At 50.6% G+C, this 26,325-nt stretch overlaps 1 protein-coding gene across 1 annotated transcript in view; it reads right to left on the bottom strand.

The window, feature by feature from the left end:
- Nucleotides 1–1,800: 1,800 nt before the first annotated feature.
- Nucleotides 1,801–26,325, bottom strand: part of LOC144103231 (salivary peroxidase/catechol oxidase-like) — a 473,398-nt gene continuing 448,873 nt past the window's right edge. The window contains exon 15 of the mRNA XM_077636008.1: nucleotides 1,801–2,185. Coding sequence (XP_077492134.1) covers nucleotides 2,086–2,185 — 100 coding nt within the window. The 3' untranslated portion in view covers nucleotides 1,801–2,085. The remainder of the gene's footprint in view (nucleotides 2,186–26,325) is intronic.

A 26,325-nucleotide genomic window follows, 5' to 3' on the forward strand; every position in this document is an offset into this window, starting at 1 on the left:
CCACATTTTGCTTGCTTTCCCTTGGTTTACGCGATATAAATGAAAACAAATCAGAATTAAAAAAAAATTGTAAGAAAACCATAGAAACCACACAATACCCTACAAAACCAGGGCTAAGAGTGTTAGCGCACGATATTTAGGGATGAGCACAAAGCTAAACCATTGATTTTTTTATGACTCCATAAGGCCTATAACTGGCAGTTTTAGATTATGGTCCAATTTGCTCGTATCAGACAAGATGTCGGGGGAATTAGTTTCACATTTTTTTCGTTGCAGTGCGAATCAGCAAGGAGGCAACATATGGGAGACACATGACAATGTATAAAGGCTCTTTCTGTTGCAGGCGAACAAACACTCGGAGGTCCAGGTTCGTAACGTCTCTAGTGCAGATCAGAAATAAAGAAATTGCCGTTACCGTTTAGAGGAGCCGCAATAAAGTTTCAGTAAACCTAACTGAACGGCTTATATCTCACACAGCTATAGCGCTAATCTGCAGGGTCCTTTGCAAACTTCTGTGGTGTGCTCTGCATTGTTGAGTTGAAGATTCAGTATTGCCAGATGTATGTATTGTGAGCACGGTGTGTGACCCTCGTCTTTATCTGTGAATATTCATCATCATCTCGCATCTTCGTCTTTTGAGGAGTGGCCGCCGTATTTGCCAACTAACTCATTGCCACTAACCTCATCGGGCAACCGCTGGATCGTCACAGCCGTCGACCACTTAACACGGTACGCTGAAACAGCCCCCGTTCCGTCTGGCTCTGCCTCCGAAATTGCCGATTTCTTCCTCAACGCCATTCTTCTGCGACATGGAGCCCCACGTGTCCTTATCAGTGACCGCGGCAAGTCATTCCTCTCCAGCATCCTTGCCGAAGTTCTTCTTGCTTCCCGGACCGCCGATAAAACAACTTCAGCCTATCACCCCCAGACCAATGGGCTCACCGAACGGGTGCACCTGCACCCTGTCAGATATGCTGTCTATGTACATTCACCCCGCCCACACCAACTGGGACGCCATGCTCCCCTTTGTAACCTTTGCCTACAATACTGCCGTGCAACGAACAACCAGTTTCTGCCCGTTTTTTCTTGTGTTCGGTCGCCCCCCTACCTTCACTCTCGAAGCACCTTTCTTCTCTGCCCCACGACCTCTTCCGGCCTTTCCTATGACGAATTTACTTCCCGTCTTGCCTACTGTCGCACCATTGCCCGCCTGAACACTGACGCCTGCCAAGCCTCCCGGAAAACAACCTATGACTTCAAACACCGTGGAGTGCACACTAAACAAATTCTCACCCTTAAAGGAGTAAATCAGCTGTCCCCAGACTAACACCCTTTTGGGTGCTAAAAAGAGTGCAAAGATCAGCACCCTTCAGGAAGGCTGCAAAGCATGAAAGTTTCGATGGCGCGCATCTGTCGAAGGCTTTTGCTTCATGGCTGAATCAATGTGGAGCACCCTTCCAACATGCATTCGTGGAGGTGTTATGGACAAATAGTACCATTTAATGAGGGTGCAACCATTACATCCTCTAAAGTATCATTAAGTACACCCTTCCTTAAGGGTGCTGACCTCTGCACCCTTTTTTTCATCGAACAATTGGAAAAGGGTGTTCGTCTGAGGACACTTGATTTACACCCTTAAGGGTGAGAAATTGTTTAGTGTGTGCGTTTGTGCCCTGGTGATGAAGTTTTGCGGTGGGATCCTGTGCGTACCCCCGGATTGTGCGAAAAATTTCTCAGCCGCTTTATTGGTCCGTACACTGTACTCGAACAAACGTCCCCCGTGAACTGTCGCGTTGCTCCTCTCCATACTGCCCATGACCGGCGTTGTCGCGGTGAAGAGATTGTTCATGTGTCGCGCTTAAAGCCCTTCACCCGTCGCCCTACTTCCCTCTAACGTGCACCCGGGATGGTCGCTTTCGCCCACAGGGGGAGAAAATGTGAACACTGTGCGTGACCCTCGTCTTCATCTGTGAATATTCATCATCATCTCGCATCTTCGTCTTTTGCGGAGTGGCCGCCATATTTGCCAGCGGGAGTAAAAAGCTCGCTTGGTCCACAGTTTCACAGTATATTCAGCAGAGCCTTCTAGTTGTTTACAGACACGTGGCGTTGAAGCACAGCGGAAGGATCATCCCAGAAGCTTAGGTCTAGACGCTGGAGCTCGGAGCATTTCATCACTGGATTGCTGGTGAAAAAGGTGAAAAAAAAAGAATATTTAGTTTGGAAGCCACGTACACTTTTAAGGCATGCGTTTTGCAGGAAAGCTAAAGTCTTCCGAGGATAAAATAAGCAACTTCCTGAAGTTTTAACCTTACTGGAAATTTAAAGTAAGGAGAACAAAACTGAAATTCGAAAGAAACACATGAACTTGTGCTATATACTACGGTAATCTCACATCCCTCATGTAGAGGTGTTGCGAGCAGGCATTTCTTTACACCCGCCTTTGTTATGTTACACTACGGAAAGCTTCATTACTGAAATCCTCCTAAGCCATTTCGCTGTTTGTCGATGGCCCTTGATACATTAAAGGTATCTGTTTCCTCTGCTTTTGATGGTCCATTCAAGGCCTCAAGAGTAGTAAAGAAACTTTAAAAAGTAAAGTGCCCCCAATCACTGTTATCTGGCCCCTATACAGGACAGTTTTATGTCAGAAAGCTTGATTTTTTCTTCATAGCCGAACCAAAAGTGTAGTTAAGAAAATACATCGTTAAGAACAAATATCAATTGAGAAGCTATGCTAGAAAAATTTAAAGCTGCAGCATAAAGGTAGCCCGATTGTTTCGATTGGTTCTCTTATTCGGATGAGTGCATAAGGATTTCAAATACGCCCTTGTTTACTGATAGCAGGCAAGGAGCTTCTGATGTTTGCTTCTTGTGAGGTAGTCCACTTTCATGTAATTTGTCCTGTAATCTGTCCACTTTTAAGCAGAGTGTAAGTTATGGGCTCGATAACGACGCAATAGATAACAATTTTTAGGAACGGTGTGGCCTTAAAAGGCGTGTTGTCCTTATCGAAGAATGAGATTATTGATAGCGGGAGTCACGAATTTTTTCCCTCTCTTCTGTACGATGTTATTGCATCGAGATGTTGACGTGGAGTGGTAGAGGGCGGGTCCCGTGAGTGACCCAGGGGACGTACTTCGCGACTGGTGAGTTTGAGACAGGCGTGCAGGTCTTCTGACGTTGGCACTTGGAAAGGCTTTCCTCAAAAAGGTATTTATTACAATATTTACTAAACTGATTTAAATCTGCCGAAAGATTTCGGGTCCTCCGCTTTAACTAAAAAAGACCATACTCCAAACTCTCGCGACTCCGGACCACCGTCGGCCACCACACGGCCAACCCGTCCGGCCGCCGCTCAAGAAACTCGCGTCTCCAACTCCGCGACCTCGGGACCACCCCCGGCCGCACACGACCAATCTGTCCGGCTGCCACCAACCAACCTCCCGCGCTCTCCTTAGCGCGCCCCGATCTCCTTGTACTCCCGCCAAAACTACACCATCAGCCAATAGGTGACTTTCCCGCCACCTTTCGGACGCAACATATCACAACACAAAAGAAAAGCACACATTATAAAACACACCTTGCAACGCAAAAGAAAAGCAGAAAATATCGAACATACGGATCGCTGCAAGCTGCCGTGGCTAACTAGAAAAGTGCCACAACGAGGGGAGAGAAACCATTTACGACACATGCGTCCTGTTAGCCGTTCTGGCCTAGGGTGCACGGAAGCCCGCCCGCATCCGGCGCTGGCCCATCGAGCAAGCTGCCGTGGCTAACCAGAAACATGCCAAAACGAGGGGAGAGAAACCTTTTACGACACATGCGTCTGATCAGAGCATTCCACCTCGCTTAGGCCGAGGCTCCCGAAACTCGGGCGCGACGCCGCCCTGAGAGTCTCTTTTGTCGGCGCGTTCCCCTGCTCCCCCTCAGCGGCGGTCCCCACGCCTTACCACGACGTACGCCAGCTGCGTCGTGACAGCGGGGTTCCATTATTCTATGGAGCGTGCCTGCGTAATTCTGGGGTAGAAAGCAGGGAAGGGAACTATACTTATAAAACTACCGTCATTAGAATAGAATTTTAGAGCGAAAGCTGTAACCCTCAGGGCACAACTTCCGATTTCGACGATAATGAGACATTATCTTTCAATGCCTCACAAGCTCAAACCGAACTTAGCTGCGTAGTGCTATGGTCAAGGCTATGGTAGTAGGACGACGTAATCACATGACTATGACCATTGGGTGCCTGACCCTTGACCTTGAGTTTTGGGTTGAGTCAGTGGGCACCACACCAAAATAAACTCTAATGCCTCACAGGGTCAAGCAGAACTTAACTGAGTGGTGGTACGGTGCACGCTATGGTAATATTGTCACGGGTGGTACAGCTCGGTTGGATACGTCAAAGTAGGTGACTGCAGCGGACGTCAGTAGAAGTCCCAAAAGCGGAGCATTCGCAGCCAGACACTTCGGCTTCTTTTTTCTAAGGCCAACTCGCGCGCGCATTCCGCGCTCTCGTTGTTCTAGTAGAACGACGACGATGAATGGGCGGTGTCATTACTCCGCGGCTAAAAGAAGCATCGTCCCGATGCTGGGAGTGAGTGGAGAGGTCGGGAGGACTGAACGGGGTTAGTGGGTGAGGCTACCGATCGTGATAAGGCTTCAGGCGGACCACGTGAACCACTTCAGGGCACGGGGACCGTCGGGACTTCTGAAATCCATCGGGAATGACCTCGTAGTTGAGGTCGCCCAATGACCTGACCACGCGGTATGGTCCGAAGTAGCGATGGAGGAGTTTTTCGCTCAGTCCTCGTCGCCGAATGGGGAACCACACCCACACACGGTCGCCAGGCGTATAACGGACGTCGTGACGGCGCCGATTGTAGCGATCTGCATCTCGAAGTTGTTGGTCCTGAATTCGAACTTTGGCCAGTTGGCGAGCAGCTTCGGCGCGTTCCAGGAACGTGTAGGTATCGGTGTGAAGGCTAGAGTCGTCCAGATGTGGTAACATTGCGTCGAGCATCGTCGTCACCGCACGGCCGTAGACGAGTTGGAATGGGGACATCTGCGTTGTTTCTTGCATGGCCGTATTGCTTGTAGGACCAATTCGAGGCGGTGAAGATGCTCCTGGAAAGTGGGGGCGAAGACGACAACATCGTCAAGATAGACAAGACACGTCTGCCATTTTAAATCGGCAAGGACGGTATCCATGAGGCTTTGGAAAGTTGCCGGTGCAGAGCACAGTCCAAAGGGCATGGCCGTAAATTCATACAGGCCATCTGGAGTAATAAAAGCTGTTTTTTCACAGTCCCGCTCATCGACCTCAATTTGCCAGTAACCTGACTTGAGGTCCATCGAAGAAAAGTATTTAGCGCTACAAAGGCGATCCAGAGCGTCGTCGATCCGGGGGAGAGGATAGACATCCTTTTTGGTGATTTTGTTTAAGCGACGGTAGTCTACACAGAACCGCAATGTTCCGTCTTTCTTCTTCACAAGGACGACTGGCGCTGCCCAGGGACTCCGGGAAGGACGAATTACGTCGTCGCGGAGCATTTCCTTGACTTGGCGGCCAATAGCGTCGCGTTCAGCGGGAGACACTCGGTAGGGGGACTGTCGGAGAGGGTACACGTTATCGTCCGTAATAATGCGATGCTTCGCTAGGTGAGTTCGTCCAACACACGATGATACCGAGAAGATGTCGCAGTAGCGCAGAAGAAGATCTTTAACTTGTTGTTGCTGCGTTGGGGAGAGTGCTGGATTGACGTCGAACGTGAAACCAGTGACTGGGCTCTGCCCTTGCGACAACGACATTGTGAAAATACTGGGTGTGCTGCTGACATGGGCGATGGCATCAACGTGAGCCACAACGGTTCCCACGTTCAGATGTTGGTGTGCACCACCGAAATTGGTTATCAGCACTTCTGTTTCTCCGTCGACGAGATTAACGACTCCTCTGGCGACAGCAAGGCTCCTGGCAAAAAGCAAGATCTGGTTGCCTTCCGCGACGCCTTCGAAATTCCGCACAGTCTTGGCGCGGACAGAAACCATAATACTCGAACGAGGTGGGATGGTGACGTGGTCATCCAGGATGCAAAGTGCGGTCGGATGGTCTGGATCTCTGTGTATTGCGTTCTCTGTGGAGAAACTCATGGCCTTTGACTGGAGGTCGATGACCGCTCCATTCTCGGTCAAGAAATCCATCCCGAGAATGACGTCACGTGAACCATGTTTGAGTATAACGAACGTTGCCAGGTAGGTTGCGCCTTGAACTGCTACTCTTGATGTGGAAGTCCCGGTCGGTGTAACTAAGTGACCCCCGGCTGTACGAATCTGTGGGCCCATCCACGGAGTGGTGACCTTTTTCAGAGTGGCGGCGAAATTTCCACTGAGGATAGAGTAATCCGCCCCTGTGTCGACGAGTGCAGTGATGTCTGTTCCGTCGAGGGAAATGCTCAGGTTTGCTGTCGTAGACGGCGTGTGAGCGGTACGGCGCGGTGTTCGGCCACGGCTGCGGTGCGGCGCGGGTTCATTTCGATACGTCAGGTGGCATTCCCGTCGAGTCGTCGTTTCACGGTGTTGGACGGCATTCGGTCGTGGCATCGGGTGGCCACCTAGTTGCGGCGTAGGAGGGTCTGTTACATTTCGTCGGTGAGCAACCTCCACCTCAAAGGTTGCTGCTTTTAGTTTTCCTGGCGGGGCTTGGCGACCTTCCCCGAGGAAAGTCACCGTAAGACCGACGACGTGGGGATGGCGACCTGCGGGTCCCACCGGCAGATTCGGCCAGATAATCGTTGATTTCTCTGGGTCGCTGCCCAGGCTGCGGACGTGGTGCATCTGCAGGGAACCCCGGCAGGCCCATCTGACGATACCTGCAGTTGCGGTACAGGTCGCCCGGCTCACCGCAGTGATAGCAGAGAGGACGGTAGTTGGGAGTGCGCCAGATGTCACTTTTACGGGGATACGATGGAGCAGGACGAGCAGGTGGTGGCGGCCGAAAAGAGGCCGGGGTTTCCTGAAGACGAGTCGGCGGCGGTTGTGCGCGACGAGCAACAGCGGCGTATGTCATTTGCGGTGGGGCTGTGGACGGCTGAAAGGGAGCTGGTGTTGTAAGCGCCTGTTGCACCTCTTCCCGAATAACCTCGGATAGAGCAGTAACCGTTGGCGCAGGCGGCGTAGCCGGGAACAGCTTCTGGAGCTCCTCGCGAACGATAGCTCGTACGGTTTCGCGAAGCATGTGGGTGTTACTGATGTCCGTGGTTGCCGCAGTCATGGCCAAAGGTTGACGCTCGTATTGCCGCAACCGCATATCGAGTGTCTTTTCCATGGTGGTTGCCTCCGACAGAAACTCTGCGACCGTGCTCGGTGGATTGCGAACCAGTCCGGCAAAGATTTGCTCCTTGACACCTCGCATAAGGTACCGGAGTTTCTTCTGCTCTGTCATGTCCGGGTCAGCTCGACGAAATAACTTTGCCATCTCTTCGAAGTATACCAGTATGCTTTCATTTGGTAGCTGGGTTCGGGACTGAAGGAGCAGATAGGCCCGTTCTCTTCGAATCACCGTGGTGAAATCCTTCAGGAACTGGTCTTTAAATAGGTTCCACGTCGTTATGGACGACTCCCGGTTCTCGAACCACGTACGAGCTGCGCCCTCCAGCGAAAAGAACACGTGTTGAAGCTTGGAGTCTTCCGCCCATCTGTTGTACCGGGCCACGCGTTCAAATTTCTCCAGCCAGTCTTCCGGGTTTCGCCTGGAGAACCTTGGAAGATCGGTGGCTCCCGAGGCTGCTGCAGCACAACAGAAGGTGAACTAATCGTCGTCTGCATGCCTATTTCGGGCTGGACGGTCGTCGACGATGGCACTGAACGAACCGCTTGGGTTGAGCGAGCCTCCAGAAGCCCAAACTCGGGTTGAAGGCCTTGGAGCCGGCGGCTGCCGTGGTGTACAGGCGTCACCTCGATGGCAGATGACCCTCGAGGACTTGAATCCCTGCTTGCTGGGGGAGTCCGAGGCATGAAATGCGTTACCCAGCACCTCCACCAGATGTCACGGGTGGTACAGCTCGGTTGGATACGTCAAAGTAGGTGACTGCAGCGGACGTCAGTAGCAGTCCCAAAAGCGGAGCATTCGCAGCCAGACACTCGGCTTCTTTTTTCTAAGGCCAACTCGCGCGCTCTTTCCGCGCTCTCGTGGTTCTAGTAGAACGACGACGTTGAATGGGCGGTGTCAATATGACCACATGATCATATATATTGGGTGCCTGACCCTCATCTCTGACCCTTGACCTTGACATTTGATTTGAGTCAGTGTGCATCCCGTGAATATGACCTTTGATGCGCAATAATAAAACATTCAAACGAAGCGAACCGAGCCTGACCAAGCTTAACAGAGCTTTCGCTTTTATAACTAGGTTGAAGCCATGTTTAATGCCAGCCATTTTCTGAGCCCATACTACGCAGAAAAAAGAAGACAACACGCGCTCGTGCTACCTTCATTGTTGTGTGTAGTATGGGCGCTAAAATCTTTTTGTATTGCCTGACAAGCAACTAGACCAGCAGTTAACTCTTAAACTAACACCCCACTCAGCCGTCTCCGGTCCTTTGTGTTCTAGAACATGCTTTGTTTGTAATTAACTCCTTCTTAACGGATAGCTGAATCAAGTATGCAAACTCTACTCAAAGAGTTTTGTACCTTACATTCCAGTTTGGCAGTTCACGAAACGGTATTTAGTCTTTTTCGTAATCTTCAGGAAACATTTCAAACTGTTTCATCAAAAACTTTGCAGGAAGCTTCATTAACCTGCCGCGGTGGCTCCCAGGTTAGGGCGCTCGGCTACTTATCCAGAGAACCCGGGTTCGAAGCCGACTGTGGCGGCCACGTTTCGATGGATGCAAAACGCTATGGCGCCCGTGTTTTGTGCGATGTCAGTGCACGTTAAAGATCACCAGGTGGTCGAAATTAATCCGAACTCCTCCACTACGGCGCCTTTTTTTATCTTAGTCCCTCTTTTATCCCTTCCCTTTCAGCGCGGTTCAGTTGTCCGCCAATATGTGAGACAGACACTGCGCGATTTCCTTTCCCGAAAACCCTACTTTCAATTTTCAAACTTCATTCTTATGGATTCCGAATGGAATTCATGTTGAGGCAATGGTCACGACTCGGAAACATCGGCACCTATGCAACAAAAAATGCTGACGGCCTAGCTCTGTTAGGCCAGGATATTTTCGCGAATTGGAAGCGCGTGCCCGACTTTCTCAAGGGGAACGCTATCGCGTGCAGGTTCGAACAGGGGAAGAGAACAAAGAGATTAAAGAAAACAAAACGAAGCCGTATTTAGAGTTTAAAGGGAAAGAGCTAATCAGAAAAACAACACCGAGAAAAACACACTCTCAACACGCGTACACAAGAACAGAATAAACAAAATAAAAGGAAACAGTTCACCATGTACTGAGCGTCCCAGGTGAAGCGGGGATGCCTTGTAGACAGGACGGAATGCAGGTTGATGAACAGCGGCGTCTCGCTGGCGTTGCATCGACGGAAGACGCGAAAGAGAGCCAAATGGTATTAGGAGCTGAGAGGAACACAGGGAGACACCGGTGGTCTCCTGTCAAGAGCCCGAACAACTTGGCAGCAGCAGAAAAAATGTACCAAGGTCCCGTCGACGGTGTCATGAAACGCCAAGAGCTTAGAACAGGCTATCCAATGGTGCCTTTAGGCAGCACGGACCCTCAGTCCGTCGGCTGCCACCTCCAAACTTGCAAGGAACGCAGGAGGCTTATACGTCGGTGATCCAAGGGAAGTCACGGCAGCACGGACTCAACGTCCGACGGCTGGCACCTCCACGCTTGAATGACACAACCTGCGCTACGCTGTCTCCCTTCACACCTCGGTTTTCTGACACGTCAGCTTTCCGCTCCTCGTGCTCGCGGCGCTCCTTGTCGCCGACGCCTCGCACACACCATGCGCACGTGCACACGCGCAACGCTGGGCTGGCACGAGCAGCGCTCCGCTGTCCGACGCACAACTATCGACACACCGCGTTCAAAAATACTCCGTAGATGTGTTGTGCATCTCACATATGCCCCCCGCCACCTCTTCGGGAAAGGTTTTTTAGAGAGAAAGAACTCCCACTGGTGCGTACAACACATATTCGTATGCTTAACAGACAGGTGAAACGCTGCCGTAGTCACCGAAAGCACTCTACACAGTGGCACATGGAGGCACATGCAAACGCTTACAGAAGAAACATGTGGTCAAACATTATACATCTAGAAAAAGGGAAAATAAAACCATAGCAAACATCAGACACAAACTTTAAACACATCTGTACCATAAAATAAACACGTACACTCTGAAGAACACATGACTAGAGAACGAAAGAAGAAGAAAAATAAGCCAAAAATACTACCTGGCTACATTTGCACAGGCAACAATTGCAAATACCGGATAGTAGTACTGTACGTTGGGTACCACCCTCCAGCAATTTATAAACCACTCGTACAATGAGCGCCTAGGTTTTCTGATCCTGTAAACTTCTATTATACAAAGAAAGATGGCGCTTGCACGTTCTTCGTTCCGCTTAACCGCTTCTTAGTGTGGCCCAAGTCGATCCACGTCGTTGTTGTTTCCACAAACCACGAATGGACCATTCCACTGCATTAGCAGTTTAATGTGGCTGCTCGGCAAATGAATGAGGGCACGATCTCCAACCCTTTATTGCCGCTTCTTGCTTTTCCTGTCGCAATATTTCTTCTGAGACTGTTGGGCACGCGACAAATATTGATTTGCCGCTCACACAGTTTGCTCGAGGCGTTCTCTTAGATCGAGAACGTAACCATAGGTCGTCTTCGTGTCTTCTCCCAGCTCTTCCCTTGTCCAGAACTCTCCGAGAACGGCGAGCGGTCCTCGCACGTGACTACCAAATATAAACTCAAACGGAGAAAGCCCCAGATTCGCGTGCGGCACCTCTCTGTATGCGAACAGGAGAGCGATATAACGATCTGATGTTTTGGGCTGCTCCTGACTGAGCTTCCGCAGCATCTGCTTGAGTGTGCCGTTAAATTTCTCCACCATCCCATTGCACATTGTATGGTAAGGGGTCGTGCGGAGATGTTTCACGACCCAAGAGATCATTGAGCTCTCTCGTCATTTCCGATGTGAAAAAGGAGGCCTGGTCACAAAGAATCTCTCTTGGAAAACGGATTTGTGAAATCAACTCCAAGAAACCTTCTGCCACGGTTGCTGAACCTATCATTGGCAGATCCACGGCATCGGGATACCGCGTGGCAAAATCGACGAGAGTGAGAATATATTGCCACAGTCCCAATTAATCCAGTGGCGACATACCACGGCCGAAAAGTTTTAGATGGGACTTGCCATGCCTTGCGCACTCGAGGGGCTAGAGTTTTTCGTCTTCTTCCTCGCTCGAGCTCCCTGCTGTCTTGCACGCCTTGCACGTTTAATAAACCTGGTTTTGAGTGTTTCGACCGTTTATCGGTGACATATTTGGTGGAGGTTCTGGGATACGGTCCATGTACGCTGGCCTCGAGGACACTCTTGACGTCAGTTCTCAACGCGTGGCTACAACACCAGTCCACAAGGCGAGCCGCCGCCTGCGAGGCCTACAACCAGAGTTCGGCCAACTCGCAAGACCAGCAAGGCCCATGACATCCGCTACGGCTAGCCAGACAAGTCAGCATTCCGGGAATGCCCCGCCGTTCGTCCTTCACACGCCTCGGTCGCCCCCATCATTCCACGGTGAGAGGTTTGAAGACGTCGAAGACTGGCTGGCCAGCTGTGACCATGTGGCGGGCTTCAACGAGTGGGACGGCGAGCGCAAATTGTGGAACGTGTAATTCGCACTACAGGACTCGGTCAAGACGTGGTATGAGAACCACGAAGCTTCCTTCACTAACTGGGAGATCTTTCACCGAGAGCTCTTAGCCACGATCAACACCAGCGAACTAACGGAGAAGGCTGAAATCACCTTGAAATCGAGGTCGCAGCAGCCGAACGAGAGCGTCGCCATGTTCATTGAGGACATTACGCGGCACTTCACTCGCGCCGACCCTGCAATTCCCGAGGACAAGAAGGTGCGCCACCTGATGCGCGGCGTCAAAGAGAAATTATTTGCCGGACTGCTACGTGACCCGCCAAGAACGGTGGCTGAATTTGCCGAGGAGGCGAAAAGCATGAAGCGTTCTCTGCAAGAACTGGACGCGCACTACGGCCCTCAGGCTAGTGTAGCAGCCGCTCACCATTGCACGCCCACGTCGTTACCCACTGGGGAGCTTCAAGAGCTTGTGAGGAGCCTGGTACGCAAAGAACTCGAGAAACTTCGCTTCGAAGCTCCACAGGCCAGCGTCGCTGCCATACTGGACGTGGTCCGAGATGAAGTCCGGCGAGCTGTTCAGTCGCCACCAGCTCCGCAGCCAGCGCCCTATGTGGTGACAAACAGTCAAGCACTACAAAGTCGTCCTGGGCCAGTGAGACAAGCCTTTTCACCCGTCACTCCTCTGCCTTCCCTGCGGTACCCAACTGCAGCTGTACCCGTCATACCGCAGGAGCCACTGTCCACCATGAGCAAAGCGCGCGTTTGACGTACGCCAAACAATAGGTCGCTCTGATACCACTGTGGGGAGCCCTGCCACATCCTCCGTCACTGCCCCTACCGCAGAATGGGCTTAAGGGGGATTCCACCTGATGCACCTCGACCACGCTACGGCGAACGGCCGCGGTACATCGAGCAGTACCTGTCCGATAACGTGCAGCCAACGACCTCGCGACGACGCCAGTCCCGGTCGCCATCCCCAAGGCGGTTTTCGCCAAGCCGCCCGTCCTTTTCTACCAGTTCAGAGGCGCGTCCCCACATCGGGAAAACTGAAAACGGCGTCCCCCGGGGGAGGGCCGCCGCTTTTGGATCAAGAGCCTCCACCGGATGAATCGCGGCTACGATAAGGCCGATGACTACATCACCCGGCGACTTCAACGACAACGACGGGCTGTGACCGACTGGTGTCTACCAAAATCCCAGTAACCGCTGATAATCGCGATGTGACCGCACTTGTGGATACCGGCGCTGACTTTTCTGTAATGAGCAGTCGACTAGCTACGGCCCTCAGAAAGTTTCTGACCCTTGATCTGGACCCCAGATCCGCACCGCCGGCGGCCATGTGGTTACGCCAATTGGCGTCTGCACGTTACGAATCCAGATCCGTGGTGCTACTTTCCCTGGTTGCTCTGCTGTGCTACCCAAATGCTCCAAATACCTGATACTTGGTTTGGATTTCCTTCGGGAGTACGGTGCTGTCATCAACCTTCAGGAGCTGGTCGTGTCATTTTCCACTCAACACCCTGTCGACGGTGATCCCGAGGCACGCGGGACTAAGTTACGCGTCTTTGACGACCACATATTAATCCCGTCAAGAGCTAGCATGTTTGTTACCGTAGATTGCGACATCACTGGTACACGTGGCATCGCTGAAACCAACATGTCGCTGCTCCTTGGTCGGCAAGTCGGTGTTGCTCGAGGAATTGTCGAGCTGAACAATGGCCGAACGGAGCTCTTGGTAACCAATTTTGGTTGTGAACCTTAGTATTTGCCTGGCAGAACAGTTATTGAGTATTTCGAAAAACTCGGCAAATGCGCGGGACAGCACGCTTTGTCCGAAACCTCGGCATCAGTGGAGGCACCGACCTCTCCCATAAAAACTGACGTGAACCCGCACCTCCCATCTAATCACAAACGCTGCCTCGAAAGCGTTATCCAGTCTTTCTGTGACTGCTTCGCCTCAACCTCTAAGGTTAGGCAGACACCGCTCACAAAGCACCGAATTATAGTCGACGCCAACCGGCGGCGTTATGTCAGCCGCCTTACCGGATCTCTTCAAAGGAGCGTGATGCCATACGCCGCCAAGTTCAAGAAATGCTCCAGGACGACGTGATACAGCCGTCGACGGGTCCGTGGGCGTCGCCGGTTGTTCTAGTAGAAAGTAAAGATGGAACCCCACGGTTGTGCGTTGATTTCCGACGTTTAAATAAAGTCACAAAAAAGATATTTATCCTCGGCCGCGCATTGATCACTCCCTGGATCGGCTGCGCCACGCCAAGTACTTCTCATCGTTAGATTTACGCAGCGGCTATTGGCAAATCGAGGTGGATGAACGCGACCGGGAAAAGACCGCCTTTATTACACCGGACGGTCTGTACTCATTCCGGGTGCTCCCTTTCCGCCTGCGCTCGGCTCCTGCAACCTTCCAGCGGATGATGGATACCGTTCTTGACGATATGAAATGGCAGTCCTGCCTCGTGTACTTGGAGGACATTGTCATCTTCTCTGATATGTTTGAAGAGCACCTGAGACGCCTGCGCGCTGTGTTCGATGCAATTCAGTCGGCCGGTCTATCCCTGAAGCCCGAAAAGTGTCACTTTGCTTTCGAAGAGTTCAAGTTTTTGGGCTACATTGTGAGTGCTAAAGGTGTTAGCCCCGACCCCGATAAGACAGCCGCCGTGGGTGCTTTTCCTGTGCGCACCGAAAAGCGAAGCGTGCACCGCTTTATGGGTCTTTGTGTCTATTATCGGCGTTTTGTGCAGAACTTCTCCCAGATCGCTGAGCCGCTCACCCACCTCACGAAAGATTTCGAACCGTTCTCCTGGGGCATGGAACAACAGAAGGCCTTTGAAGACCTCCGAACACGTCTCCAAAGTACGCCCATCCTTGAACACTTCGACGAGTCAGCCGCCACTGAACTGCACACAGACGCCAGCAACATCGGCCTCGGTGCGGTCCTTGTGCAGTGGCAGGATGGTCTCGAACGCGTAATCCCATAAGCGAGCCGCACCTTGCCACGATCTGAGGCGAACTATTCCACCACCGAAAAAGAATGCCTGGCCAATGTGTGCGCAGTGAACAAATTTGGCCCTTACTTATATGGCCGCCCTTTCAGGGTCGTCAATGACCACCACTCGCTGTGTTGGCTGGCGAACCTCAAATATCCCTCGGGACGGCTTGCACGCTGGAGCCTTCGCCTTCAAGAGTTCGGTGTAACCATCGTTTATAAGTCCGGTAGGCAGCACAGTGATGCTGACTGTCTGTCTCATGCTCCTTTCGAGGACAACCTAGCTGATCCCGACGACTATTCTATTTTTTTTGGCGCCATCTCCACGTCCGTCCTCACTCACCACCAAAGGGACGACAGTGGACTACGGCCTCTCATTGAGTATCTTGAAGGAAGCGCTGCGTCGCCCCCGCGAATCTTCTCACGTGGAGTGTCGTCTTTCTGTTTGCGCGATGGCGTTCTGTGTAAGAGAGTCTACAACTCGACGGAAGCTGCCTATCTGCTCGTCGTACCTGTGGCTTTGCGCGACGAAGTTCTGCAGGCGTGCCATGTTGACCCATCTTCTCGTCACATGGGTTTTTCTCGCACTTTGGCACGGATACGCCAAAAGTACTACTGGCCCCGGGTTGCTTCAATTGTCCAGCGTTACGTCAGAACTTGCCGCGAGTGCCAACGTCGCAAGACGCCGCCGACTAAGCCAGCCGGACTACTGCAGCCTATTAATCCGTCACAAGTCCCCTTCCACAAAGTCGGCGTGGACTTACTCGGCCCATTTTCGGAGTTCTCGCTGGGTAACCGCTACATTGGGGTCGCCACCGACTACCTCAGCCGGTACTGTGAAACTAAAGCTCTCCCTCGTGGTACCGCTGACGAAATTGCGAACTTTATCGTTCAAAATGTCGTGCTTCGTCACGGTGCACCCATCATCGTTGTAACTGACAGGAGAACGGCTTTCACCTCGGCCCTTACGCAGGAGGTTATGCACCTTAGCGGCACAAGTCACCGCAAAACAACAGCTTACCACCCTCAAACGAACGGACTTACCGAACGGCTCAACAAGACAATCGCTGACATGATTTCCATGTACGTTGACGCAGACCACCGCAACTGGGACGCCATACTCCGTTACGTCACATTTGCCTATAACACCGCTTTACAAGAAACGACACACTTCCTTCCATTTCGTTATGGTCGCGAAGCCACAACCATGCTGGGCGCCATGCTGCTCCCGACTAGTAGTACCTAATCTGTTATGGGTGCTGCCCAATTCGTTCGTCACGCCGAGGCCGCCCGCCAACTCGCCCGACAGCGCATCCGGCACCAGCAAGCCCTCGACGCTCGCCGCTATAACCTCCGCCACCGAGCTGTTAGTTACCAGCCCGGCGAACAAGTCTGGGTTTGGAGCCCTATACGCATGGGTGGGCGCTCCGAAAAGCTTCTGCGCCTATATTTTGGCCACTACGAGGTACTCCGCCAAGTCACTGAGATAAACTATGAAGTTCATCCCCAGGGTACAGTTCGCTCCTCTAGATGGCCGACCCCCGAAGTCGTCCAACAGATGAAGCCGTAACACGCCCGCTAGCGCTTCAGGCGTGTCCACACCAGCCGCCGGACACATGCGCCGTCCCTTTATTTATTTATTTATTTATTTATTCACGTTGCCTCACAGGCTCCAAGCATGGAGTATTGTGTGAGGGGGGGATTACATAAATAGGGGTAATAACAGGAGCATGAATGACACGATTATATAATGCTGATTGACTGTTAGTACTCATTAAACAGTAAGATCATCATTATACAATAGTTATTGACGCGTCAGTAATTAGAAAAAATGGCTGTTATTTCGGTCCTAAAAGAAGCTGGATCACGAATATTGACGATGTGTTCCGGAAGACCATTCCAGTGAACAATAGCCTGCGGCAAAGCGGATGAATTGAATGCAACGGTTTTACCTGAAAGGCGTTTGAAGCTGAGATGGTTGTTTAAACGGCGTGAGGTGCGGTGAGGTTGGGCAAGAGGGAGAGTCGAAAGATTAGTGCTATAGACTATCTTGTGAAATAAGCAGATTAGGGCAATTATTCTTCGTGATTGCAAGGTACAAAGAGAGAGCGATAATTTAATGTTTGTGACGCTTGAGTGACGGTCATAGTTTCTGGAGATGAAACGCGCAGCACGATTTTGGACTGATTCAAGGGAGTTAATTAAATAAGCCTGGTGAGGTGACCAAATGGATGATGCATACTCGAGTTGCGGACGAACAATTGTTTGATAGGCGAGCTTACGGGTAGTAGCAGGAGTTCCATGAAGATTCCGTTTTAGGTATCCTAAGGTCCGGGATGCTTTAGCTGTTATTTTCTGTATATGAGTGGACCAGGACAAGTTACATGAAAAATGGACACCGAGGTATTTGTAAGAAGACACCTGAGAGACTAAGCTGTTATCGAGCATGTAATTGAACGAAGAGTTAGATTTTTTGCGGCTGAATGTCATTAACTTGCATTTTTCAGTGTTAAGTGACATTTGCCATGATGAACACCAAGCGGTTACATGATCGAGGTCCCTTTGAAGTGCAAGAAGGTCTGCAGGTGATCGGATTTTGCGGTAAATTATGCAGTCATCTGCGAACAAGCGAATAGTTGATGTAATGTTAGATGGCAGATCATTAATGTAAATCAGGAACAGCAACGGGCCCAGGACGCTTCCTTGAGGAACACCAGATAGAACATCGCTAAACGGAGATGAGTGGCCGTTAACAACCGTGAACTGTTTACGAAAAGACAAGAAATTCCTTAGCCATGAGGTTGTTAGTGAGTCTAGGTTGAGGGAAGTAATTTTACCTATTAAGCGTGAGTGCGCAACGCGGTCGAATGCTTTTGAGAAATCTAAGAATATGCAGTCTGTTTGGAAGTTCTCGTTCATGTTGTGTAGTAGCTCGTTAGTAAATTCCAGTAGTTGAGTCTCACAAGAGAAGCCTTTCCTGAACCCGTGCTGGTTAGAAAAAAAGAAATTATTACTATCTAGATGCTGCGCCACTGCTGATACGATGATGTGTTCGAGGATCTTACATGGGACAGATGTCAATGATATGGGGCGATAATTTTGCGCGTTCGTTTTATCACCTGATTTGAAGATGGGGATAATTTTTCCAATTTTCCAATCCCATGGAATTTCACCAGTTGATAGCGACTGACGAAATATATGGAAGAGAATATTGCTTGAATGGATCACTGTGCTTTTGAGAATTTTTGTATTAATATCATCAATGCAAGCAGAAGTCGAAATCTTAAGATTGTTTATTAATGCTGCAATACCGGAGACACTTATTTCTATGGGACTCATGTACTGGTAATCGGCATCTACTAATGGTGGAGTAGTGGAATGGTCTTCCTGTGTGAACACAGAAGAAAAATAATTATTAAATATAAGTGGGCATTCTTCTTCTATAACTGGAGCACCAGTGTTATCCAACAACGAAACAAGAACCGGAGTGTCAGTAGGTGATATCGTTTTCCAAAATTTTTTAGGGTTGTGTGTCATAAGGGATTGAAGGTCATGGGAATAATATTTAAGCTTTGCTTTGCGGATGGCACTACAATATGTTTTTTCGGCGGTTTTGTGTTTCTGCCATGAAGCCGGTGTGCCAAGGCGTTTGGCAGCTTTGAATAGTCGCTTTTTCTTGTTTTTTAATGCATGTAACATCCTGTTGAACCATGGTTTAGACGCGTTCGTGCGGAGGGTGAGCAGTGGTATATGACGGTGTACTAATTCCAGTAAACTATTTTTGAACAAAACCCAGTTCTCGTTGGCCGAACGCTGAGAAAAAGTCGGAAGATATGTGTCACAAAAGGATTGTAACCCTATATTAATGGCATTGTAGTCAGCGCGGTTATAATCAAAAATACGTTTATGTGTTTGTGCACGTGCGCATGAAGGCATGGAAATCGTGAAATTAAGCAGTTCGTGATCACTGAAGCCATCAGAATAAGAGATAGGGCTTATATTGTCTGGGACTGACGAGAAGACGAGGTCAAGCTTATTGTTTCCTCGGGTAGGTTTTTCGACTAATTGAACCAAAGAGAAATCGAGAGTTAGTTGAACAAAATTAGTGCCATCACGTGTTCTCGAACTTAAGCTCGGCCAGTCAATTTCGGGAAAGTTGAAGTCACCAAGTAGACAGATACTTGCTTTTGGAAATTTAGCTTTTGCTTCAGTTAGGTTATCATGTAGATCAGAGACGAATGATTGCGGACTATCTGGTGGTCTGTAACAAACTCCAAGAAGATGCTTGGAAGATGGCGATGTGATGCAAACCCACAAAATTTCTAAGTTACTAGGAATATCAACGGGAAAAGAAGTTATATGCTTTTTAGCAGCAATCAACACCCCTCCTCCCCTTCTGTCGCTCCTATCGTTTCTGTAGATAGTGAAACTGTCCATATCAGGCAAGACTTCATCGTTCCTAATATCTTTATGGAGCCACGTTTCGGTTAGTATTAAAATGTCGCATTCACAATTGTCAAGGTATGAACAAAGTTCGATGCGCTTAGGAAGAATGCTGCGTATGTTAGTGAAAAGTAAGGAGAGCTGCGATTGCGCGGTGTTATTGCGGTAAGATGTTTGTTCTTTCCTGATGACACGTGTAGCCGAGCAACACCTTACCTATGCGGAAGATAGTTTTACGGTGTCAGTAGCGGCGTCGTACACGTAAACACTATCGTTTATTCTCAGCTTATCGACATTTAGCTTGTACGGAACTTTTTGTGGTTTGGCAAATTCGATCAACTTCTTTCTAGCCAGTCGTGTCTGAAAGGAGAAATCTTCGCGCACAGCGTAGTTAGTTCCTTTCAGCTTGATGCCGTTCCCAATGATCTGTTGTTTGTCCTTAAACAATGTGAATTTTACCATCACTGGCCTGCACTTTTCCGGGTCGTATTTACCAATGCGGTGTGCCCGTTCTATTTGCGATGAATCTACTGTAATGTCCAATTCATTCTTGCACAGGTCAATCACTTTTGTTTCAGCACTTGACCATGTCTCAGATATGTCATCGGAAAGGCCGAAAAAAAGCAAGTTGCAGCGTCTCATCCTGTTTTCCGCGTCATTACAACGCGATTCAATAATTCTGAGCTGGTCAGAGATGACGCTGGAAACTGCACCAGGAGAATCAGCCGAAGACGCAGCGGGATTGTTTTTTAGATCTGAAACGTCCACTTCGACACTGCGAAGTCTAGAAGACAACTGCTTCAGTTCAATGTCTACTGACGCTTGCCACTGCTTCAACTCTCTCAAATCACTTCGAATTCCAATTTGGCCGGATTCGATCCTTTGTACAGTCTCCAGCACAGTAGCCAGGATGTCATTAGAATCAGGTCCGGGGTTTGTTTCCACATCCCCGGAAAGAATTAAGAATAAACTACTTAAGCAATGTTGCACAGTTTCCTCGCATGCTTCAAGGGCAAATAACCACTCTCTGGGGCACGACACCAAAAACAAGCAGCGATTCTTGCTTCTTAGGCAAGTGCAATGATCAAGGTAACTCACCTGGAACAGTGTGAAAGGTAAGTGCTCCATTGCCAATACGGCGTCGTGCCCCAGAGGGGCGTTCACGGGCAGCAGCTTATATTCCGTGTGGCCGGCGCTGATAGTGGTATCGCTGGTGATGAACGACCGCGGTTGCCAGCCGAAGAACAGGTTTCCTTCCAGATGGATCTGTAGGCAAGGCTGTTGCGTCCAATCCGCGGGTTGATTCGCGTTCTCAACTGGGCAGGTGAAGACCACGTCCGATGCCAAACAAGGTAGCGATGAGCCAAGGAGTAGGGCAGCCTGGAACAGTGTGAAAGGTAAGTGCTCCATTGCCAATACGGCGTCGTGCCCCAGAGGGGCGTTCACGGGCAGCAGCTTATATTCCGTGTGGCCGGCGCTGATAGTGGTATCGCTGGTGATGAACGACCGCGGTTGCCAGCCGAAGAACAGGTTTCCTTCCAGATGGATCTGTAGGCAAGGCTGTTGCGTCCAATCCGCGGGTTGATTCGCGTTCTCAACTGGGCAGGTGAAGACCACGTCCGATGCCAAACAAGGTAGCGATGAGCCAAGGAGTAGGGCAGCCTGGAACAGTGTGAAAGGTAAGTGCTCCATTGCCAATACGGCGTCGTGCTCCGCATTGTGGCATTACTCCCCGTCTCTGAAGGGCAACGAATCGGCGCCCTTCAGAGAGGGGGAGTAATGCTACAGTCTCAATCAATCCAGTGGCGCCATATTGCGACCGAACTGTTTTAGATGGGACTTGCCATGCCTTGCGCACTCGAGGGGCTAGAGGTTTTTCGTCTTCTTCTTCCTCGCTTAGCTCCCTGCTGTCTTGCACGCCTAGCACGTCTAATTAAACCTTGTTTTAAGTGCTTCGACCGTTTATTGGTGACTATATCTATTTACTTTCACCGATGTGGATGAAAGCGGACCGTCAGTATCAACAGCCACGCGATCAAATGGAGTGTCGATAAGAGGCATGTGTCCCAACGGAGCCCTCCCTACATTGGCTTTCGGGTCCGTCCTTTGACAGCAGTCGCACTACCTGACATATCTCTTCATCTCCTCCTGCACTCCCGGCCAGTAGAATTCTTCCAGAACTCGATCTGTAGTCTTCCTAATGCCCTGATGCCTCGCCAACTGGCTATCGTGGGCAAGCGTTAACACCTGTGATGTACTAGTCTTTGGAACTACTACCTGTCGAACCTCTCTGCCGGAAGCGAGATGATGGAGGCGGTACAGCAAATCCTTTTCAACAGAATACGAGTGCGAAGTGCCGCCCTTGCCATCGAACACCTTTCCTACTTTCACCCGACACACCTTCAATGACTCATGGTCTCTTTAATCTGCTTTTAACATTTCCTTAGTGAACCTCATGGGACCAACGCTCAAAGCAGTACTTTACCTCCTTCGTCCAGAAACTACCTTTCCAGTGAACACCACCTTTGAGCTCTTGCCTTCGCCATTTTCACTGGAAAGCTCATCATTGTGTATGCCAGAACATAAGCTAGAAGCGCTTTCTGATTTCTTTCATTTCATATCTCGATTGGACGGCTCACAGGCATCTGGTATATCTCCAATTATGACATCGTACAATGGTGTCTCCATGCACTTTACCAGGGCCGTGCCAGAGAAAAAAGGGGAAGCGATATAGACTTATGCCTCAAGAACTTCCAGACTACTGCCATCAAAAAGGAACACCGCAGATCTCGAGCGAGTGGGAGCTGAGACCGGAACCAAGGCTCTCCACCCCCACCCCCTGTATTGCTCCCGTGTCCCGTAAAACACTTGCGGGTAGGCCTCGGAGCTCTTCCTCTAGTACAGGCATGTGTTGGGCGTCTACAGGCTTTTTCCGGACGAGTCCTACCGCCACCTTATCCATAGGTGGTTCAAGCCTAGCTGCTGTTGAAGACCCTGTCTAAGGCGCAAAACTCACTGGATAAACACAAAAGGACGACGGCTTCGGGTTTTCGTGCCTTCATGAGCACGAGCTTACATCATGCCCTGTTTTTCGACAATAAACGCAATAAAGCTGATTCGGCTTAGAGCGACAGTCGGCAGTCTTATGTACAGGTCGGTTACAAATGAGACACCTTCCTGACTGTCTACTTGATGGTGCATCCTTCTTTCTCGTCTCGAAATGCCTATCTCGAACGATCCTTTGAACGAAGACAAGTTTCTTTGCCGCTGGGCCTCAAGAAAATTGTCTGCTGCCTCAGCCATTTTGTCCAGCGTCTTGCACTCTGTTTCTCGAAAATAGTCAGACGACTGCGACAGTTCCTCATGAACTGTTCGGCCACCACCAAATCACGTAAATCATTGTACGTTGTGGCCGTTCCCGACATCCCAACCCATCGATTGAAAAGACTGAGCTGGCGTGCTGCGTGTTGCTTCCCTGTTTTTTTATGTAGCGGCTTACTTTCACGAAACCTTTCGCGATAACCCCCTGCTGCGAACCGAAAATGTTGGAGCAGGGCTAGTTTCACCTTCTCATAGTCCATTGAATCTCCTGGAGACAATCGACCGAACACACGGAACGCCTCCGCAGTCAAAGACATACTGAGCGCTGTAGCCCATTTTTCCTTGGGCGAGCTGTACCCTTCTGCGATACGCTCAAAACGTTTGAGGTATGCATCTAAGACATCCCTGCGATGGTCGAAAGGCGGGATCAACTTGTTTGGGCAAACCGCTACTGAGGGCCCCGGTGCGAGTTCTCGATTACCCCCACCAGCTTCTGCGAGCATTAACTGGCGCTGCAATCTACGCTCTTGAGGTTCTGCTAGCAACTTTGAATGCTCGCGTTCGGCTTCTGCTAACAACTTTGTATGATCGTGCTTGGCTTCTGTTAACAACTTTGGATACTCGCGTTCGGCTTCTGCTTAGCGCTCCTCAGCCTTTGCTTGCGCTCTGGCGTGCAACATTGATGACTGGAGTAAAAGTGTCCTTCAGTCGGTCCGCGAGGCAACCAAGGAGGTAGAGATTGACGAAGAAGTCGAGGGAGTAGATCGTCACATGGTCCGTCTCTGGAGCAAGAAGGATCTTGAAACGCGGATCGCGCACAAGAGGGGGAACAGGAACTTGCGAAGACAATTGGCCGTGCTTAACAAGGAAATCGAAGAGTACGCGCTCGTTTTAACAAGGCAAAACTGGAACAACATTTGCGACCAACTGGACCAAAACATCGGGAAGGCAGGTACGTGGAACTTGCTTCGGCATCTTCTAGATCCGGACAAGTCCAAACTGGATGCCAGGCAACAACTTCACCGGCTAGTGCATACATTTGACGGGACCACGGATACGCTCATATCCCAAGTCCGGGACCGGTACTTGAGCTGCGCGACGGGTACAGCTGAACCGCTACCAGATTACGGGGGGCAGGAAAACCCGGACTTAGATAAACCGATAACGGTTGCCGAATTCCGGGCAGAAATAAACAGATTGAGAACCAGGACTGCCGTGGGTCCGGATAAGGTCAGCAACCGAATTCTAAGAAATTTGGACGACACGTCGATCCGACATCTCGCTGCCTTTATGCAGGAGTGTTGGGAAGCCGGTCGACTGCCGACAGCAAGGAAGGACGCGAACCTTGTTTTCCTCCCGAAGCCGGGAAAACAGCCGGGTTTCGAGCACCTGCGTCCCATTTCGCTCACGTCGTGCGTGGTGTTAGAGATGAGGGGTCCTTGAGTGAGCTGATTCTTTCAGCGCCGCAGGTCCCTTCTCCGAATGACTTTGTCGGACTTGGTTATGAAGGAAACTGTACAGTGGGGTTTATTTTACATTATTTACAAGATCTTAGAACCCATTGGAGGGTGATGGGGGAAGGTCGGAGGATCTGAGAAGATCTGAGGATGATCGAGGATTCTTCTCTCACGGCACTCGTCGTCCGGTTTAAAAAGGCTCCGGTCCCTAGGATTCCCCAGGTTCGAGGAAGTCTTCGCCAGGTAGGGCGTGGCCTAACTTGCGTTGTCGTACACACACACACACATACACACAGGGACACGCCCCCGTCACATGCCTCGCCGGAGAAAGAGGGTGCCGCTGGACAATCGTCCCCACCAGAGAGAGCGTTGTCTTCGCGTCCGAACGACAGTTCTCACGCTCCAGCCGGACACGTCTTCCGGGAAGTCCGAATGGGCGAGGCGCCGGCGAGCAGGCATAGTTGAAGGGGTGAGTCACCCCTGCTCGGTTCTGGCGGTCGCTAACTGCCTCCGTGCCGCACGGTAGATCGTCCGGGAACAAGGTTTACAAACGGCAGTGGAATCCTCCGTCTCGAATCCAATAAACCTCGCGAGGACCGGCCGTGGGAACCCAGATGCCTATCGCCGTGCAGGGACCCCGGCTGCAGGTGTCCTGGCCGAATACGCAGCTGAAGCAGACCACCGGCTGTCGCCAGAAACCTTACAGCTCCTCCGCGGCCCGAAAAATCTCGATGTCCAGCGTTGACGACCGCTGGGCAGGAAGACATGAGATGGCGTCCGTGTTGGTCCCCTGGATTGCAATATCATCGCCCCCAAGGCAGAACCCAAAGCACCACCAACAAAGGAAAGCGCAGGTGGGACGTTCCATACAGCAAAGCACTGCCCCACCCGCAAGCGCTCCGACTTCGCCAAAGAATCACCAGGCTTCTTCCATTGACAACAATACACTTTTAAAAAATTGTGTTCAAATTTGAGTTAATGTTGTGCCGACTGAGCGCGAAACATCTCCTTTTGAAACTGCCACAGCCGGATTACTCGGAACAAAGTTAAAAAAAAACACTCACACAGGAGGAGATTCCTCTTAGTTCTCCCGCTTACATCAGTGTGCTCAAGCCATCAGCATTTCCGTGCAGTTTCCCCTTCTTATAACGCACCGAGAAATTGTGCTGTTGGAGAGCCAGACTCCATCTGAGCAAGCGACCATTTTTGGGGGACATCTGTCGCAGCCACGTTAAAGGACAATGGTCAGTCTCAAATACAAACTTTGCTCCGTACAGGTAACACGACAACTTCTGCGCTGCCCAAACTAAACACGCGCACTCTTTTTCGGAAGCGCTGTACGCTTCCTCTCTACTGGTCAGTTTGCGGCTGATGTACAGAACTGTGTGTTCTTCATGGTCGTAGCCAACTTGGCTTAAGACGGCACCCAGCCCTCTATCACTGGCATCACACTGGACTATGAACTCTTTCCCATAGTCAGGGGTCCTGAGCAAGGGTCGGGACACGAGTGCTTCCTTCAGGCTTTTGAAGGCGTTTTCTTTTTGGTTATCCCAACTTACGTTAGTAGGTGCTCCCTTTCGCAAGGCGTCAGTTAAGGGACTAGCCCGCTGTGAGTAGTTAGTAATATATCGCTGGTAGTACCCAACTAATCCCAAAAATGAATGAATGGCCGTTTTCGTCCGTGGTTGCGGAAATGCTGCGATCGGGGCAATCTTTAACTCGTATGGGCTCCTAGTTCCCTGGCCTACAACGTGGCCCAAGTACGTCACCTGTGCGCAACCAAATCTACACTTTTCTGCCTTCAGTGTCAGTCCAGCCTGTCGTAAACTGGAAAACACGGTCTTTAGGCGTTCTAGATGCTCTTGCCAGGTTTCCGAAAAAATTGCCGCATCGTCTAAATAAGGGAGTGCAAAGCGCTGCATGTCCTTCAGTACGATGTCCATGCGTTTCGAGAAGCTGTAGGGGGCATTCTTCAACCCAAAACTAAGCATTAAGGGTCGAAAGGTGCCCGCTGGGGAGATGAAAGCGGCATACCTGCTCGCGCTTTCTGAGAGGGGAACTTGCCAATATCCCCGTACGAGATCGAGGGTGGAAATGAATTTCGCGCCGCTCACCCTTTCTATCCTTTCCTCTATGTTGGGAATCGGGTATAGCTGATCCCTGGTAATTGCATTAGCTTTCTATAATCCACGCAGGGACGAGGATCTTTCCCTGGGGCCTCACCAAGAATTAGCGGTGAGGTATAGTCACTTTGCGCTGGCTCTACAACCCC

Source organism: Amblyomma americanum, chromosome 9 (assembly GCF_052857255.1).
Source record: "Amblyomma americanum isolate KBUSLIRL-KWMA chromosome 9, ASM5285725v1, whole genome shotgun sequence".
Taxonomy (NCBI): Eukaryota; Metazoa; Arthropoda; class Arachnida; order Ixodida; family Ixodidae; genus Amblyomma; species Amblyomma americanum.